This window comes from Danio rerio, chromosome 17, assembly GCF_049306965.1.
Source record: "Danio rerio strain Tuebingen ecotype United States chromosome 17, GRCz12tu, whole genome shotgun sequence".
Classification (NCBI taxonomy): Eukaryota; Metazoa; Chordata; class Actinopteri; order Cypriniformes; family Danionidae; genus Danio; species Danio rerio.
The window spans coordinates 4,821,842-4,841,564 of NC_133192.1; the positions used below are offsets into that span (position 1 = coordinate 4,821,842).

At 34.0% G+C, this 19,723-nt stretch overlaps 1 protein-coding gene across 6 annotated transcripts in view; it reads right to left on the bottom strand.

Moving 5' to 3' along the window:
* Positions 1-19,723, bottom strand: part of plcb4a (phospholipase C, beta 4a) — a 128,898-nt gene that overhangs the window by 43,209 nt on the left and 65,966 nt on the right. For all 6 annotated transcript variants that reach the window (XR_012393154.1, XR_012393155.1, XR_012393156.1 and 3 more), the window contains 6 exons: positions 19,020-19,164; positions 18,823-18,907; positions 16,236-16,360; positions 10,553-10,604; positions 4,314-4,416; positions 2,408-2,572 (listed from right to left, as the gene is read on the bottom strand). Coding sequence is in view for 2 of the 6 variants with exons in the window: in XM_021467271.3 (XP_021322946.2) it covers positions 2,408-2,572; positions 4,314-4,416; positions 10,553-10,604; positions 16,236-16,360; positions 18,823-18,907; positions 19,020-19,164 (675 nt within the window). In the remaining 4 variants the exon portion in view is untranslated. The remainder of the gene's footprint in view (positions 1-2,407; positions 2,573-4,313; positions 4,417-10,552; positions 10,605-16,235; positions 16,361-18,822; positions 18,908-19,019; positions 19,165-19,723) is intronic.

Consider the following 19,723-nt stretch of genomic DNA (forward strand, 5'->3'; position numbering starts at 1 on the left):
ATAGATCAGGGGTGGCCAACCCTGTTGCTGGAGAGCCACCTTCCTGCAGATTTCAGTTGCTACCCTTATCAAACACACCTGAACCAATTAATTAGGACCTGAACACCACGTGATAATTACAGGCAGGTGTGTTTGATATGGGTTGCAACTGAAATCTGCAGGAAGGTGGCTCTCCAGGAACAGGGTTGGCCACCCCTGTAATAGATCATAACTCTAAAGTGTTGCCATTTCATTTGTTGTGCATTAGAGAAAGCCAAATCAAAAGTACAAACAAGAGAGATGGTGGCAGAATGGTAAATAATACACGGAAATCTTAACGACAGCTTCACCTGATGCAATATTTATATGTGCACTCATATTTGTTTAGGAACTGTAATGCTTGTGACATCTTAGATTTTAAAAAGGAAATAAAACTGCAAAAATCTTAAGACAGCTTGCTTGTTTTTTTTTTTCTTTGCTCATGTTTATTCTATGTCTTTTTCCTGTTTTATTATTTAAAATGCAAAATTATTTAAAAATAATACTATTTTAATGCTTCATTAAACATGTAATAACACTCATCATCTGGAAGTTGAATTTAATGACAAAATTTATTTATTTATAATAATAGAACCAAATTATTATTATTTGTTTTCCTACGCATCAAACTGTCCTGGTGTAATTTATGAAAAAAGCAATTGTTTTACGCAGCGGAGGCCCTTTCAGCTGCAACCCATCACCGGGAAACACCCATACACTCCTATCCACACACACATACACTATAGACAATTTAGCTTAGCCAATTCCCCTGTAGCGCAAATGTTTGGACTGTGGGGGAAACCCACATCAACAGGGGGAGAACATGCAAACTCCACACAGAAATGCCAACTGGCTCAGCCGAAGCTCGAATCAGTGACCTTCTTGCTGTGAGGTGATTGTGCTACCCACTGCACCACCAAGTCGCCCTATATAAAAATATTATAGAATAAAATAAAATGAAAAAAATATATAAAAAAAACAATAAGATACAATTAAATAAAATTAATAATAAACAAAACAAAACAAAAACTAAACAAAATAAAAAACATTATGAAATAAAATAAAATAAAAACAAATGATAAAATAATAAAATGAAACAAAACTAAATAATAAGATAAAAAATAATTTAAAAAACCAAAACAAAATAATAAAAATATTATAAAATAAAATAAAAACCAATTAAAAAATAATAAATAAAATAACCAATTATAAAATAATAAAATAAAATAAAACAATATAATAAGCTGAAAAATAATAAAATAAAACAAAACAAAATAATTAAAATATTATTAAATAAAAAACGATAAATGATAAAATAATAAAATAAAATGAAAAATAATAAGATACAATTAAATTAAATTAAAAATAAAACAAAGTAAAATAAAACAAAATAAAATAAAACATTTTGTACAATAAAATAAAAAAAAAACAATTATAAAACAAAAAAATAAAACAAAACAAAATGATAAAAAAATAATAAAAATATTATAAATTAAAATATATACCAATGAAAAAATAATAAATAAAATAACCAATTATAAAATAATAAAACAAAAATAAAAACAAAATAATAAGATAAAAAGTAATCAAATAAAACAAAACAAAATAAAATGAAACAAAACAAAATAAATATAAAAAATGTATAAAATATAAAAATATTATAAAATAAAATAAAAACCTATGTTAAAATAATAAAATAAAACAACCAATTATAAAATAATAAGATAAAAACCAATGACAAAAAGGACAAAATAAAATAACAAATTATAAAATAATAAAATAAAATAAAACAAAAAACAATGATAAAATAATAAAACAAAAAAAAACAAAACAAAAAAAAAACCCAAAACAAAATAAATAAATAAAAAATAATGAATGAATGAATGAATGAATGAATGAATGAATGAATGAATGAATGAATGAATGAATACATTGGTGTGTGAAAGCTTGTTTGGTGGATTTTTTTTGTTGGTTAATAAAATTAATTCACGCTTTATAATAAAATAAGTGTTTATCACACAAAACTCTACAAAAATCTGCTCTACTGTTCTAAAAACTCTTCTTCAAAACTTAAAATAACAGCAGTTGAGAAGTAAAAAGATGATTACCTCTAAGCAAACCGAGTCTCTCCGTGATGTGCACAATTACAATGTACTTTACCTTGAGCTTTTATTTTAAAGCTGTGGATAATTAGACTGTCGCTTTTCATAATACAGATCTCACTTAGCCCATGTAGATATAATTAAAGTTCACCATACAATTTCCCATCTTATACGTCCTGGATAATGATGTGCAGTCATTATGTCACCGATATTCTCAGCTACACTTTAAGGATCATTAAAGCAGGATAAAAAGAGCGTCAAAAGACATCAGCAGGATTAAAGGTTACCTTCCTGAAGACAAAGGCTTCTGCGTTGTAGACCGGGTTCAGGCCGTTGTTCATCACCATCCGAGTGCGAAACTCTTTGCGAATGGTGTCGGTCGGGAGTCCATACATGTCCACTTCTACATATGTGCCGATCTTCTTATCTGACAGGAACTGACCTGAGATCACCTGAGACACAAACACTGTTTCCATTTATCTACAACAACAAGAAAAAAGTCTAATGGAAATGCATACAATTTCACAAAACCCCAATGCACAGTTGAAGTCAATATTCCTATTCCTCCTGTGAGTTATCAAATATATGAGCAATATTACACAAGTAGCAGTGCGATATGGCTGTATATCAGCACTGGTGGGAGGCGTGTGTTGGCACAAGGTTGCATACCGAGTGCCTTACTGTGCGTTCACACAGAAAGCGGTAAGAGCGTCCAAGGTCAAAATTTGCTACATTGAATTCGTATTTATAGAAGCTGTTGTGGCATATCAGTTACATTCCCACATAAAACATGCTTTCTAGCGTGAAAATGTTGCGCACTTCTTATCAAATGCATTTAACAATGGGAGATCAAGTTGCATGTGGTGTGGCTTTCCTCCACTTAATTATTCAAACTGTAGTGTCTCTCATGTACAAGGTGGGCCATTTATATGGATACACCTTAATAAAATGGGAATGGTTGGTGAAATTAACGTCCTGTTTGTGGCACGTTAGTATATGTGAGGGGGCAAACTTTTCAAGATGAGTGGTGACCTTGGTGGCCATTTTTAAGATGGCCATCTTGGATCTAACTTTTGTTTTTTTTAAAAGGGAGAGGGTCATGTGACACATCAAACTTATTGGGAATTTCACAAGAAAAACAATGGTGACTGCCAACATCTAAAAAAATATTGTTTTGGTGTCTTGTGACCCTTTTAGAGAACATTTTTCACAGTGTTTCCTATGTTTATTCTTCCAGGGAAAGTGTTCTTTGTTTTAGTTCAGCTAAGCTAAAAGCAGTTTTTATTTTTTAAACCCATTTTAGGGTCAATATTATAAGCATTTTAAGGTCAATTATATAATATTATTATTTATAGAACAAACCACTGTTATACAATGATTTGCCTAATTACCCTAACTTGAGCCTTAAGCTGAATACTAGTATCTTGAAAAATATCTAGTGAAATATTATTTACTGTCATCATGGCAAAGAAAAAATTTATCAGTTACTAGAAATTAGAAAACATCCTTCCATGAAAAAGAAATTGGGGAAAATAATGCTGATAATTAGGGAACCTAACAATTCAGAAGGGCCAATTAATTCAATTGTAATATACATTATATAAATATAGAAATTACAGAGTTTCTAAATAAAGAAAAGCTAGCTAGCTCTCTGCAACTCTCACATGGTCGCCCACTGAAGCTAAGCAGGGCTACGCCCGGTCAGTACCTGGATGGGAGACCACATGGGAAAGCTAGGTTGCTGCCGGAAGTGGTGTTAGGGAGGCCAGCAGGGGGCGCTCAACCTGTGGTCTGTGTGGGTCCTAATGCCCCAGTATAGTGACGGGGACTCTATACTGCTCAGTAAGCGCCGTCTTTCGGATGAGATGTTAAACCGAGGTCCTGACTCTCTGTGGTCGTTAAAAATCCCAGGATGTCCTTCGAAAAGAGTAGGGGTTTAACCCCGGCATCCTGGCCAAATCTGGCCTCAGTCCATCATGGCCTCCTAACCTTCCCCATATCATCACTCTGTCTCCTCTCCGCCAATCAGCTGGTGTGTGGTCTGGCACAAAATGGCTGCCGTCGCGTCATCCAGGTGGATGCTGCACACTGGTGGTGGATGAGTAGATTCCCCCCATTGTGTAAAGCGCTTTGAGTGCCCAGAAAAGCGCTATATAAATGTAAGGAATTATTATTATTATTAAAAACACTAACCTGCACGCTGCATGTTGCTGCGATCACTCCATCCACAGGCGTCTCAGAGAATGGGTCAAACATACGATCGGGTCTCCGCATAAAATCCGGCTTCAGGAGGAACCTGTGAATCCAAAACATCATCATTATATCCAGCAGCTGCTTTCTCAAAGCTCTCCTGTGTTTCAGTTTCCCATATTCAGTTTACAGACAGAATAACAGACAGACAGAAAGACCGGCAAATAGACAGAACGACAGACAGATTGACAGACAGACAGAACAAAGGACAGACAGACAGAATGACAGACAGATAGAATGACAAACAGACAGAGAGAATGACAGAATGACAGACAGACAGACAGACAGACAGACAGACAGATTCCTAGATAAAACGACAGACAGAACGACAGACGTCGTACAAGAGGAACTTCTGAATCCAGAACATCATCATTATATCCAGCAGCCGTTTCTTCAGAGCTCCCCTGTCCCACATTCAGTTTGCAGACAGATATACAGAATGACAGACAGATAGAGCAACAAACAAACAGATGGACAAGACAGACAGAAGAATAAACAAAATGACAGACAGAGTTACAGATAGATAGTCAGACAGATAAACAGAACAACAGACAGACAGAAGAACAAATAGACAGAACAACTAACAGACAATACGACAGGCAGACAGTCAGTCAGACAGACAGACAGACAGACAGACAGACATAACGACAAAGACAGATAAATTACCAGAATGACAAACAGACAAAACAACAGAATGACAGACAGCCAGAAAGACAGATGGACAGACATACAAAAGGACAGATAGACAAGACGACAGACAGACAAATAGACATGCTGGCAGACAGATTAACTCACAGAATAACAGACAGAAAGGCAGAATGACAAACAGAATGACAGAACAACAGACAGACAAACAGACAGAATGAATGACAAACAGACAGACAGAAAGAGAAATAAACAGAACAGCAAACAGACAGACAGACAGACAGACAGACAGACAGACAGAAAGACAGAGAAATAAACAGAACAGCAAACAGACAGAATGACAGACAGAGAAAATGACAGACAGACAAAACAACAGACAGACAAATAGACAGAGCAACAGACAGAATGACAGAACAACAGACAGTCAGACAAACAGACAGATAAAATAACAGAACGACAGACCAGCAAATAGAAAGAATGACAGACAGAACAACAGACAAATGTCGTACAGGAGAAAGCTGTAAATCAAGAGCACCATCATTATATCCAGCAGCAATTTCCTCAAACCTCCCCTGTCTTAAACTCAGTTTACAGACAGAAAAACAGAAAGACAGACAGACAGACAGGCAAAACGACAGACAGACTGACAGAACAATAGACATACTGCATGACAGACAGACAAAATGACAGAAAGACAAACAGACACAGACAGACAGACAGACTGACTGACATAAAGACAGACAAACAGAAAGCATGACAGACAGACAGAACGACAGAACAAAAGACAGAGAAAATAACAGACAGACAGAATGACAGACAGAAAGACAGAATGGCAGACAGACAGGACGACAGACAGACAGAGAGAATGACAGACAGAAAGACAAAATGGCAGACAGACAGAACAACAGAAAGACAGCATGACAGACAGACAGACAGACCCAACGACAGACAAACAGACTGACAGAAAAACAGACAAACAGACTGACAGAAAAACAGACAGAACGACAGACAGAACAATAGATAGACAAGACAGAATAACAGACAAGACAGAAAGACAGACAAACATACAGACAGAGACAGACAGACAGAATGACAGAACGACAGACAGACTGAATGAGACAAACAAAATTACAAACAGACAATGAGACAGAATGACAGACAGACAGAACAACAGATAGACAAGACAGAATGACAGACAATACAGGATTGCAGATGGACAAACAGACAGACAGACAGACAGTCAGACAGACAGACAGACAGACAGACAGACAGACAGACAGACAGACAGACAGACAGACAGACAGACAGACAGACAGAATTACTGACAGACACACAAGACAGAATGAGAGACAAATGTCGTACTGGAGGAACCTGTAAATCCAGAGCATCATCATTATATCAGCAGCCATTTCCTCAAAGCTCCCCTGTCCCGCGTTCAGTTTACAGCGCTAAACATAATGCTAATGGGTCGAGCTGTGATTAATGTGTTGATGAATATGTTTGGAGTTTCACAGTGTCACAGTGTGTCTCACAGCACTGATCACACATCAGCTCTTAATGACAGCAAATTAACACTGACAACTGTTGCTGAGAAAACCTGAGAAAAACCTTAATACCACTGACTTACTATAACCTGACTTCATCATATCAGTTCTCTACAGGGTTTCTCTAAAAGTCAGATTTAAGACTTTAATGAATAATACGGTGGGGGAAAATAAGTATTGAACACGTCTCCATTTTTCTCATAAAACATAATTCTGAAGGTGCTGTTGACTTGAAATTTTCCCCTGTTGGAAACAAATAAAGAAATCCATCTATGCAAAAAGAAACCAAAACTAATACGATTACATGTGAAGTTATGCATAATGAAATGAAATTACTCAGGGAAAAGTATTGAACACATGAGGAGAGGGAGGTGTAATTCTTCAGTGAAAGCCCAGACAGCAGCTGAAATCTCTCAGTAGTTCTTCAGCAACCCCCTGCCCTTCCTCAGTGCAAATGAGTATCAGCTGCTTCAGTCAAACACCTACATTAGCAGGAGGATGAAGATGAGACCAGGGTGGACATTTCAGCAAGCCAATGATCCAAAACACAGAGGGCCCTATCATACACCCGGCGCAATGTGGCGCAAGGCGGAGCGCAATAGTCTTTTACTACTTTAAGCTTGGCGCAAGGGTCATTTTGAGGCATTGCGCCACGCTGTTTAAATGCATTTCGCTCAAATGTGCGCCCATAGGCGTTCTGGTCTAAGAAAGCAGGCGTGTTTTGGCGCGTTGCTACTTTGAGAAACTGTAAATAGTTTGATCTTTAGACCAGAACAAAGTCGGTCTATTGTCTGGCGCAAAGTGCCACACACTACACACAAGATGCAATACGCAAATATCTTTACATATGAAAAAGATATAATATATTAAGGACATATAAAGGATATAATAGGGATATATATAGGATATAAATAAAAATGATTAAAATATTACAAAACATATTAATTTCTAGCCTACATGAATTTAAAAACCACTGCCGTCATACTTTCTTCATCTCGGGAGGCTTTTTCAGTTCATTCAATTTGCTTTTGTATAATGTTATTATTATTAGCAGTATTATTTATTATATCCATATTTATATTTGTTTTATTAAAAGCAAGCTTAGATTTGTCCACCTGCCAGGTTTTAGACCATATGGGGCATGGCAGGTGTATTTGGAAATAACTCAGTATTTTGACCACACTTTGTTATTATTGTTCATTTATTCGTTTGCTGGAAATTAAAACTGAATTTAGAAATAGTTTTAAAACAAATCTTTGCGCTTAACAAATGAAATTAATTATTTATAGGCTAATTGATGCCTGTGCGGTAAGGTTTCCCTATCCACGAGAGCAAAAGCAAAAGTTAACTTACTTTACGTCCTGTAAATAGCGAATTCGCTTATGGCGCGACGCAGCTGGCTCTTAAAGGTAATGGGAGACGAGACTCTGATTGGTTTATTCTCAAAACACTCATTAAGAAAATAAATTCAACCCTTTTAGACCATGCACCATGGCGCAAAGCAGATTTTCCTGGGCATGGACCGTCAAAATAGAGCCCAGAAACTCTCAAACGCTTTCAGAAAAAGAAGATAAAGCTGCACCTTAAAAAGCTGAGCACCTCGTGTCATTTCATCGTTATTACACAGAACAAATTTTTACGATTAGTTTGTTTTGTTTTATTTTTATGTATGTATTGTTTTGGGTTTTTGCCAAAATCTGGTTCAATTCCATGTCAACAGCTCCGTTACAAATGTTATTCCCAGGAAAAAAAACATGGCATGTTCAGTACTTATTTTCTTGTGTATGAAGGAAATTTTAGACGTATACAGGGCAAAATGTTAAGGATTTTGCTAGCCCGTCAAAAAAACAAAAAAACTAAATCAAATTTAATTGTTTCTTACCAACATATTTTAAATAATGTGTCAAAACAAGCTAACTCTGGTTATATACACTGTAAAACCCCAAAAGTTAAGGTAACTCAAACCATTTGAGGAAACCAATTGCAACAAATGACGTAAGTTCAAAAACTAATCCTAATGAGTACTGTGAACTTAATCCATTTGAGTAAATGAAGCCATTTGTGCACAGTAAAACAAAATAAGAGAACAAAACTCAAACCAACTGAGTAATGTAAAACCCAATAATTTAATGCAACTCAAACCGATATGAGTACTGTGAACTTACTCCATTTAAGTTGAAGTAATGAGGTATTTAATGAACGCATAACCTGCAACACTGAGTTCAAAACTCTTTTCAAATGAGTAGAAGTAACTTTCAGTCAATTTTGAGTTAACAACATTTTGTGACATTTCATTTGAAATGTTTTACAGTGTACAAATAATTTTTCTGAAAAAAAAACTGTAATATAAAGAAAATAAGACTAATAAGCAATATAAATAAGCCATAAAAAATACAGCTAATAAATGTAAACAAATAATTGTGGTTTTTAATGAGATGGATGGGGATGGAAAGCTAATTAATAAATGTGAATAAAAAGTGAATTTATAAACAAACAAAAAAATGAATGAAATATATATACGACGTCAGATTTTCACAATTTACAGTTAAAGTCAGAGTTATTCGCCCCCTTTGATTTTTTTTTTTCTTTTTTAAATATTTCCTAAATGATGTTTAACAGAGCAAGGAAATTTTCACTGTATGTCTGATAATATTTTTTTCTTGTGGAGAAAGTCTTATTTTATTTCAGCTAAAATAAAAGCAGTTTTCAATTTTTTTAAACACCATTTTAGGGACAAAATTATCAGCCCACTTTAAGCTAATTTTTTTTCGATAGTCTACAGAAAAAAACATCATTACACAATAACTTGCCTAATTACCCTAACCTGCCTAGCTAACCTAATTACCCTAGTTAAGCCTTTAAATGTCACTTTAAGCTGTATAGAAGTGTCTTGATAAATATGTAGGCAAATATTATTTACTGTCATCATGGCAAAGATACAATAAATCAGTTATTAGAAATGAGTTATTAAACTAATATGATTAGAAATGTGTTTATAAAATCTCCTCTCCGTTAAACAGAAATTGGGAAATAAAATAAACGGGGTTAATCATTATATATATATATATATATATACATATATATATATATATATATATACACACACACACATATATATATATATTTATTTATTTATATATATATATATTAAATACCTATATATAAACCAATTATATACTATAAAAATAATAAAAATTTTAAAATGTAATTAATCACCTATTTTAAAAATAAATATATATCATTTTACTCCAAAAATAAATGAACACACACACACACACACACACACACACACCCACACACACGCACGCACGCATGCATGCACATACAAAAATTTTACCATTCTTGTATATATTGCTTAAAACACAAACAAAAGATATAATTAAAATATTTTATTTGCTAAGAAATAATAAAAAAATGTTAACTTAATTTTAAAGCTTTTAGCAAGTAAAATGAGTCACTAAACAAATTTCTGAGAACTAAACATGAACAGTCATGCGTTGATGATTAATGGAAACTGAAAACGACTGCATAATGTGTGGGTTTTAGTTTATTTGATATAAATGATGTTTAGAGAAAGTTTATTTGAGAAAGTTCTGCGAGTTGTCATGGTCTGATAAACTCTTGGGATGAAGGAAAAAATAATATAAGCTGTTGTGTTTCTCTGTAATGATGAACTGGTTCATTTCATAGCTAAATCTGATGATGGTTCATTATTACAAAGTGTGTCATTTGATTAATAATGAATAGGAATATCTGATCTGCTGTCAAATAGACTCTACTTTTAATTTCTTTTTCATGCTGCTTTTTTCCAGGACAGGCTTACTTTACTGTCTGTTTTTCAGGACACACTATTTTATTTTTAATTTTATTTTCAAGCTGCTTTTTTTAGGACAAGCTTCAAGCGTTGTTACTGCTATTGAAATGGATAAGTTAGTAAATTGGTTTCCAGTGTATCTAGTAGCATACTGCAAATAATAGATGATTTATACTTACCCACAAGAGCCATTATATTCAAACTTCCCCTGGTTGAGCTGCATTGCCAGATCTGCACAAAACAACAGACTGAGAATCAGTGCATTGGCAAACTAAACATAATTAGCTAAAACATTGAGACACTAGATTTGAAACAATTATTATTCATTCATACTTCCATAGTTACAGTCAAAACTTTCATACTTGAAAGTCAGCACATGATAACTTAGTTTGCTTAAGATAAAAAGAATTAAATATTGTACAATTAAATATTTAATGTAAATGTAATCAAATAAATGCAACAAAATAGAAAATAAAATGTGATGCAATAAAATATCATACGATTAAAAGTAATAAAGTAAAAGGCAATAAAATAACATAAATGCAATAAAATAAACTAAAATAAAAACAGTAAAAAAATAAAATAATATAATAAAAAGCAATAAAATAAAAAATAAGCTAAAAGATGTAATAAAATGCAATAAAACACAATAAAATAAAAAGTAATAAGTACTTTATTAAAAGTAATAAAAACTATAAAATAAAAAGCAATAAAATAAAATATAATATAATGCAATAAAATAAATCAAATTAAAAACAATAGAGCAATGAAAATAAAAGCAATAAAAAATAAAAAGCAATAAAAATAAAATAAAAGCAATTAAAATTAAATTAAATAAAAATCAATAAAACAAAAAACAATAAAAAACAAAAAAAACACAATAATAAACCAATTAAATTAAAAGCAATAAAAACAATAAAATTAAAAGCAATAAAATTCAAATATGATAAAAAGTAATAAAATTAAATTGAATGAAAAACAAAAAGCAATAAAAATAAATGTATGCAAAAATAAAACTAAATAAAAAACCATAAAAATAAAAGCATGAAAATTAAAATTAAATAAAAAATTATAAAAATAAAAGAAATAAAAATAAAAAGCAATAAAAATAACATGAAATAAAAAGCAATTAAAATAAAATGAAATAAAAAGCATTAAAATAAAATGAAAAGCAATAAAAAACAGTATAAATAAAACAAAATAAAATAAAAAGCAATAACTATAAAACAAAATAAAAAGCAATAAAAAAGCAAAAAAATAAATTAATAAAAATAAAACAATAAAAAGCGCAAAAAATATATAAAATGATATAAAAAGGAATAAAAATATAACAAAACAACAAAAATATTTTTTTTAAATAAAAACAATATAAATGAAAGCAAGAAAATAAAATAAAAAGCAATAAAACATTTAATAAAAAGCAATAAAAATAAAACAAAAAGCAAAAAAAAAGAAATAAAAAGGAATAAAAATAAAAAAGATAAAAATACAAATTAATAAAAATAAAATGAAAAAAAAGCAATTCAAATAAAATGTAATAAAAAGTATTAAAATAAAAGGAAAAGTAATAAAAATAAAAGCAGTGCAAATAAAACTAAATAAAACAAAAAGCAATAAATATAAAACAAAATAAAAAGCAATAAAAAACAAACAAACAAACAAACAAAAAGAAAACAATAAAGATAAAACAATAAAAAGCGCTAAAAATAAAAGCAATAAAAATAAAATGACATAAAAAGGAATAATAATATAACAAAATAAATAGCAATAAAATAAAACCAATAAAATAAAAAGCAATAAAAATAAAATAAAAATCAATAAAAATAAAATGAAATAAAAATCAATAAAAATAAAATGAAATAAAAATAAAATGAAATAAAAATCTATAAAAATAAAAATCTATAAAAATCAATAAAATAAAATGAAATAAAAATCAATAAAAATAAAATGAAATAAAAACCAATAAAAATAAAAGTAATAAAAAATAAAAAAGCAATAAAAGTAAAATGAAATAAAAGTAATAAAAATAAAATAAAAAGCAATAAAACAAAATAAAAAATAGAAATAAAAGCAGTAAAAATAAAATAAAAAGCAATTAAAACAAAATAAAAAAAAATAAAATAAAATAAAAAGCAATACAATTTTTAATAAAATGTGCACACTAGGCTGAAGAATTTCAATGATTTTAACTAAAATATAGTTTTAACATTTAATAAACGAATCCCATAAAAAATGAATAAAAAAGAAACTACCTCCCTGACCATACTAAGTATGTCCCAAAAGGGTAAATAATGTTATGGTTTATCTATGTAAAGCAGCTTTGCCACAATCTACATTGGCAATATGTGCTACTGAAATAAAAGTGACTTGACCTAACTGACTTTGTTATTTATTTTGACTTTATTAATAAGTAAAAAATCTAGTACCAACACTAATAACAAAACTAATCAAAAATAAGTTCTACAGTACACTAGATGGGGCTAATAACTATCTTCATGAGTAAAGTGATCATCTATATTAAATGTAGAGCGATGTGGTTTTCTGAGTGTATTTTGTGATTTGTTTCAGGTGTCTCTGTCTGACATGATGAGTGGCACATCAAACTGTCTCAAACAGACAGAACAGAGGAAACCACAGACTGAAGCTGAGAGCAAAGATGAGCTGCAGGTGAACCGAGACTGCCTTCACATTCACACACTGCTTCAAAGATGCCTTTTTGTTCAACATTACAGCAGATTCACACTCATAGCAACACATCAGCTGATCTGTACTACACTACAAAACTAAAACGGACAAATGAACATTATTTCACACCTGAACAATGGATTTACAAGATACACTACTATCACTACTATTTAAACATGTCATTTTTTTAAAGAAATTAGTACTTTTACTCAACAAGAATGTATTCAAAAGACCGAAAGTAACTCTACAGTTCATGTTATTTATTTAAATATTTACATATGATCCCAGTTCCAAACACAGCTCCAGAGCCAATCCCAGTTTCTGTATGCTTCAGAGCCAATCCAAGTCTCTCACACTGCTCCAGAGCCATTCCCAGTCCCTGACTCTGCTCCAAAGCCAACCCCAGTCCTTGAATCTCCTTCTGAGACAATTTCAGTCCCAATCCCAATGCCTTACTCTGAAGCAGAGACAATCCAAGTCCCAGACTCTGCTCCAGAGCCAATCCCAACCCCTGGCTACACTACAGAGCCATCCCCAGTCATCGACTCTGCTCCAGAGCCAATCCTAGTCCCTGACTCATTTCCAGAGCGAATTTTATCTCCAGACTCTGCTCTACACTACTCTGCTCCAGAGCTGATCCCAATTCCAGACTCAGCTCCAGAGCCACTCCCAGTCTCTGTCTCTGCTCCAGAGCCATCATAATCACTGGTTACACTACAGAGCCATTCCCAGTCCCTGACTCTGCTTCAGAGTCAATCCCAGTCCCTGGCTCATCTCCAGAGAGAATTTCATTTCCAGACTTTGCTCTACACTACTCTGCTCCAGAGCTGATCCCAGTTCCAGACTCAGCTCCTAAGCCAATCTCAGTCTCTGACTCTGCTCCAGAGCCAATCCTAATTCCAGACTCAGCTCCAGAGCCACTCCCAGTCTCTGACTCTGCTCCAGAGCCAATCCCAGTGCCAGAATCTCCTTCAGAGACTATTTTAATGCCTTACTTTAAAGCAGAGACAATCCTAGTCCCAGACTCTGCTCCAGAGCCAATCCCAATAACTGACTATAGTCTCTATAGTCTCTCTGACTATAGTCTCTATACCCAGTCTCTGACCCTTCTCATGAGCCAGTCCCAATCCCTGACTCTGCTATAGAATCAATCCCAGTCCCGGAATCTCCTTCAGAGACAATTTTAATGCCTTACTCTGAAGCAAAGACAACCCTAGTCCCAGACTTTGCTCCAGAGCCAATCCCAATCTCTGACTACACTACAGAGCCAATCTTAGTCCCTGATTCTGCTCAAGAGCCAAGCCCGGTCTCTGACCCTCATGAGCCAGTCCCAATCCCTGACTCTGCTAAAGAGTCAACCCCAGTCCCTAACTCTGCTCCGGAGCCAATCCCAATCTCTTACTCTGGAGAAGAGCCAATCCCAGTCCCAGAATCTGCTCCAGAGACAATCCTAATTCCTGGCAACACTACAGAGTCAATCCCTGACTCTGCTCCAGAGCCAATCCCAGCCCCTGACTCTTTGCCAAAGCTAATCCCAGTCCCTGACTTTATCCAGAGCCAATCCAAGTCCCAGACTCTGCTCCAGACCTAATCCCAGTCCCTGACTCTGCTCCAGAGACAAATCCAAGTCCCCGACTCTGCTCCAGAGCTAATCCCAGTCCCGACTCTGCTTCTGAGCCAATCCATGTCCCTGACACTGCAGCAGAGCCAATCCAAGTCTCTTGCTACACTACAGAGCCAATCACAGTCTCTGACTCTGCTCCAAAGTCAATCCCTGGCTACACTGCAGACCCATTCCCTGTCCCAGACACTGCTCCAGAACCGATCAAAATTCCTGGCAATACAACAAAGTCAATCCTAGTCCCTGACTCTGCTCCAGAAACAAATTCCAGTCTATGACTCTACTACAGATTCAATTCCAGTCCCTGACACTGCTACAGAGTCAATCCTAGTCCCTGACTCTGCTCCAGAATCAATCACAGTGTCTGGCTGACTCTGCTCCAGAACCAATCCCAGTCCCTGACTCTGCTCCAGAACCAATTCCAGTCCCTGACCCTGCTACAGAGTCAATACCAGTCCCTGACTCTACTACAGAGTCAATCCCAGTCCTTTCTAAGTTCTGTTCTAGTTTGTCAGTGACTTTATGCTCTTCCTAAGAGTAGTTCATGTCTGCTGTTTCCTGTTCTGTCTTGATTTCTTGTTTTTCATTTACACCTTATCAGTAAAAACATCTGCTCTTAAATCCACTTCTTCTCCCTTCTTTCACTTGACACCATACCTTAAAGACTGAAGTGCATTTATTTGTCTAAAAAAAAAAAAAAAATTATTTAAATTAGGAAAGAAATTTATTTTCCCCCCAGGAAAAAAAAAAGTTTGAAGCTAAAGGTCATTCGTAAATATACTCAGTAAGCATATTGAACAGCAGGTCAAGTCCAAACCGATCAGTGAAAACGTAAACAATGTGAAGTGACTGATGCAGATGGAGTCAGGCTAGAGCTAGAGTATGTGTGTGAGTGTTAAGGCTGATTTATACTTCTGCGTCAAACGCACGCGTATACTATGGCGCTGACCATAGCCCTTCGCCGTGGCTGTCGCCGTCGCTGATGTGCACCTCTCAAAAAATTTAACTACACGTTGCAACGACGCGTAGCACAAGCTCTGTGATTGGTCGGCTTGGTAGCGCTGACGAGTCTGGACGGGACCGAGAGTGAATGGTGCGAGCCTGGAGCGATTGTTTACAAGTTTGGAGTCCCGCGAAGGAGCTCCTGATGGAAAGTTTTGTTTTGTGTTTACCTTATAGTTAAAGTTGTTGCACGTCCGCCGGTTCCTGCCTCAAAATGAGCGAGTTTGAGGCATTTGTAGATCCAGGAAGTGTTCAGGAAAAGCAAAACAGCAGCAGAGGAACATTTACACCTCACTGCCCACTAGCGTTTCGGAAGTGTTAATGCAGACCAACAGAGACAGCGCACAGAAGTATAAATGCACAGCTACGCGCATTGCATGCGCCGTGGGTCACGCTGGTCACTTGATGCAGAAGTATAAACCAGGCTTTAGTGTCAGTGTATGTTAGTGTGGGTCAGCGCTTTGTAAATGTGTAAGTGTGTGTATGTGTGTTAGTGTGTGAGAGTATTAGTGCATGTGTACCATGTGTGTGTGTGCAGGTGCTGTCGATACTACCTGGGGTCTGGAAGTTCAGGGAAACCATCTGGCAGCCGGCATTCCAGAAGATCTGTGGCATGTAATTACTGGAGTCCACTCGTCCTCCTTTGGGGTAGATGCGGCTCATCTGGCGTTTGTTGTAGCTGTGCATCTCATTCAAGGAAAGGAAAAAGAAAAGGTCTGGGGCTTTTCTGCCTGCATGGTGTTTTTAGTTCCTCATGCTTGAAGGCACACACACACACTACAAACACTCTTTGAACAAGCCTCTTTTGGATGAGAACAGAGGTTTGACGGATCTCTCATTATAAACTGCTCGACCCTGCAGTCAAGCTGCACTTCTCTGCTGTTTCACTGGCTTTACTCTTATTAGTAGCATTACACTCTTCTCACACACACACACGCACAACAGTCACGCGCAAACACACACACGCTCACACACAGCACACATTTAGCAATGGATAAGAATAAATGTACAAAAGTGTGACTCTGAATTAAAGTTATAATTTCCACAAATGTACTAATAAATAAGCCATTTAAATATAATAAAATAATATAAAAATTGTTTAATAAAATTATTGTAATTCTAATTATTATTGTTATTACTATTATTATTATTATTATTATTATTATTATTAGGAATAAAAATAATAAATAAATAAATAAATAAATATATAAATAAAAAAATAAAAAAATAAATAAATAAATGAATAGATCCCTAAAAAGAAAATAAAGGTAATATTGAGATTTTTTTTTTAATAAATGATTCCACAGTGCATTTTTATTATTTACTCCTAAATCAAATGATAGAATTAATATAGCTTCCACACATCAGGTCAATAATTTTGCAATTGATTTGTCAATTAATACAATAATTATTGCAACAACAACAAATACAACAACAACAACAACAACAACAACAAATAAATCACCAATAAAAAAGGTATTAAAACTGTGCCTGGAAAAACAAAAGTAAGTGAAAACCATGCAAAATATCTAATTCTTTGACCTCATGCGCCCCCTGGAAACAGAGACGTGAACTACAGCTTCAACTGCAAAACCATCAATGCAGCAAAAAAAATAAAATAAATAAATAAATAAATAAATAAATAAATAAATAAATAAATAAATAAATAAATTAATTAATTAATTAATAAATGAATAAATAAACAAACAAACAAACAAACAAATTAAATAAATAAATTATGTATTTATTTATTAATAAATAGTAATAGTAATAGTAATAATAATAATAATAATAATATGATCACGCTTTACAATAGGTTTTCATAAGTTAATGTATTTACTAACACTGACTTTATGAACAACACCTGTAAAGCATTTATAATCATCATTTAGCATTTACTAATGCATTATTAACAAAAATAATTCATGATTGTTAACATTAATTAATGCACTGTAAGTGAACATGGAACTGTAAGTGAACATAAATGTATTTCCATTAACCAACATGAACAAATACTGTAAAAAAAATTATTGCTCATTGTTTGTTCTTGATAGTTAATCCCTTAACTAACATTGACTAATGCAACCTTTTTTGTAAAATGTTACCAGTAATACATTGCATTTATAATGGCATTTTCTTAAAGTCAAAGTGCGAGAATCTATACAAAGAAAATATTAAAACCAATAGAAATCTAAATAAACTTGCATTAAAAAAATAAAATTGCACCACAATAATCAGTAAAAACAATACATAAGCCAAAAAAAGGTTTACAGTGCATTATGATTTAAAGTGGTAAATCATAAATTTAATGCTTTACTAAAAAAGAAGAGTATTAAGGAGTTTCTTAAAGTAAAAATACAAATAAAAACAAAAGTTTTACATCTAAAGAAGCTGCAAAAAACTGATATGAGTTATATATTTAAACCAGGGGTGTCCAAACTTAGTCCTGGAGGGCCATTATCCTACATAGTTTAGCTCGAACATTCATTAACACACCTCCCTTGGATGCCTCTATGGCTGCGTCCGAAACCGCCAACTACTCAGTAGGTAGGTACTGCATTTGAATGTAAACGTACTACTCGGCCGTTAGAAAAGTATGTTCTATACAGTATGAATGTGAAAAGTATGAATGGAATTCGGACGTACTACATCCGTCATTTTGTCATGGTCACGTGACTCTTTACTTCTATTCATGAATTCCCTACGAGGCATCATGGGATAGTGCAGCATGCATGGGATGCGCACTCCAGAGGTCATCCGGGTATTTCTCGCATACTGATTTTCGAATTCTATCAATTCGGACATATTACTCGGCTCGCATACTGATTTTGGCGCACTATATAGTATGGAAGTATGCGGTTTCGGACGCAGCCTACCTTTCTATTCTACCTAGTAAGAGCTTGATTAGCTGGTTCAGGTGTGTTTAATTGGGGTTGGAACTAAAATATGCTGGACACCGGCCCTCCAGGACCGAGTTTGGACACCACTGAGTTAAACCACATCTAAATTTAAAACAAAATGTACATTGCAATCCTGTTGATTTGAAATAAAAATGACAATGTGCAGCTTTAAATCAGCCCCTTAAAATGAACAGCAATGTACTGTATTTGTGTGAGATTAGCATGCCAAAAAAAAGGATACTTCACAAACTCGATGGCGTTTGTCCTCAAATATCCCAAACCGACAGACTCATTGAAGGAAGACATGTTGTGGTGGATATTTTTTTCTGAGTTTATACAGAAGAAATGTAAACATATTACAGTACAACACAAAAAGAAACACGAGGATTCTGACTAATAAAATAACCGATGAGTTGATATTAGAGCACTTATACTTGCCCTCAGCCTCATCAAAGCCGGTAAACTTTACAGCCTGGGCGTAGTTGATGATGTTGGACAGATACGGGTGGATGTTGGTGGTGGCCGCGACATATGTGTACGACTGAATCACAGCCAGTTCATCTGCCACATTCTCCTCCTCAGCCTGGAAAACAACAGCAGACAGTCTATAACTGTAATAAACACAGTATACAGTGCTCAGCATATAAGTACACCCCTCACAAATCTATCTGCATTCATTTTCTTTTCTGCAGAAAATGCCCATCCTGCTGCAACCCAACACTGGAAAACACCCATACACTCTTTCAGTCACACATATACTCTATGGTAGAGATGTAACAGTATCAGAATTTCACAGTACGATAATACCTCGTTGTGAATGGCACGGTACGGTATTTATTGAATAATTTACAGGAAAAACAAAATAATGAAAAGAGTCGAAAAAAGCACCAATAGTGTTTATTTACCTTAGCACTGAACATATCAATGACATACAAATTAGCCATCTATCTGTAAGTTTCGAAACAGGAACTTCAATTTTTCAATTTTAATAACGAAAAAACTATTAAACCATATAAAAAAAATTAAGTTTCAATTTAGTTTGTTGAAAATCACATTCAACATTTAATCACTCACTCACTCAGATAGAGATGGGTTTTTAAGGAAAATGATCATATAACTATAATCTGGTAAAAGCTGGGATC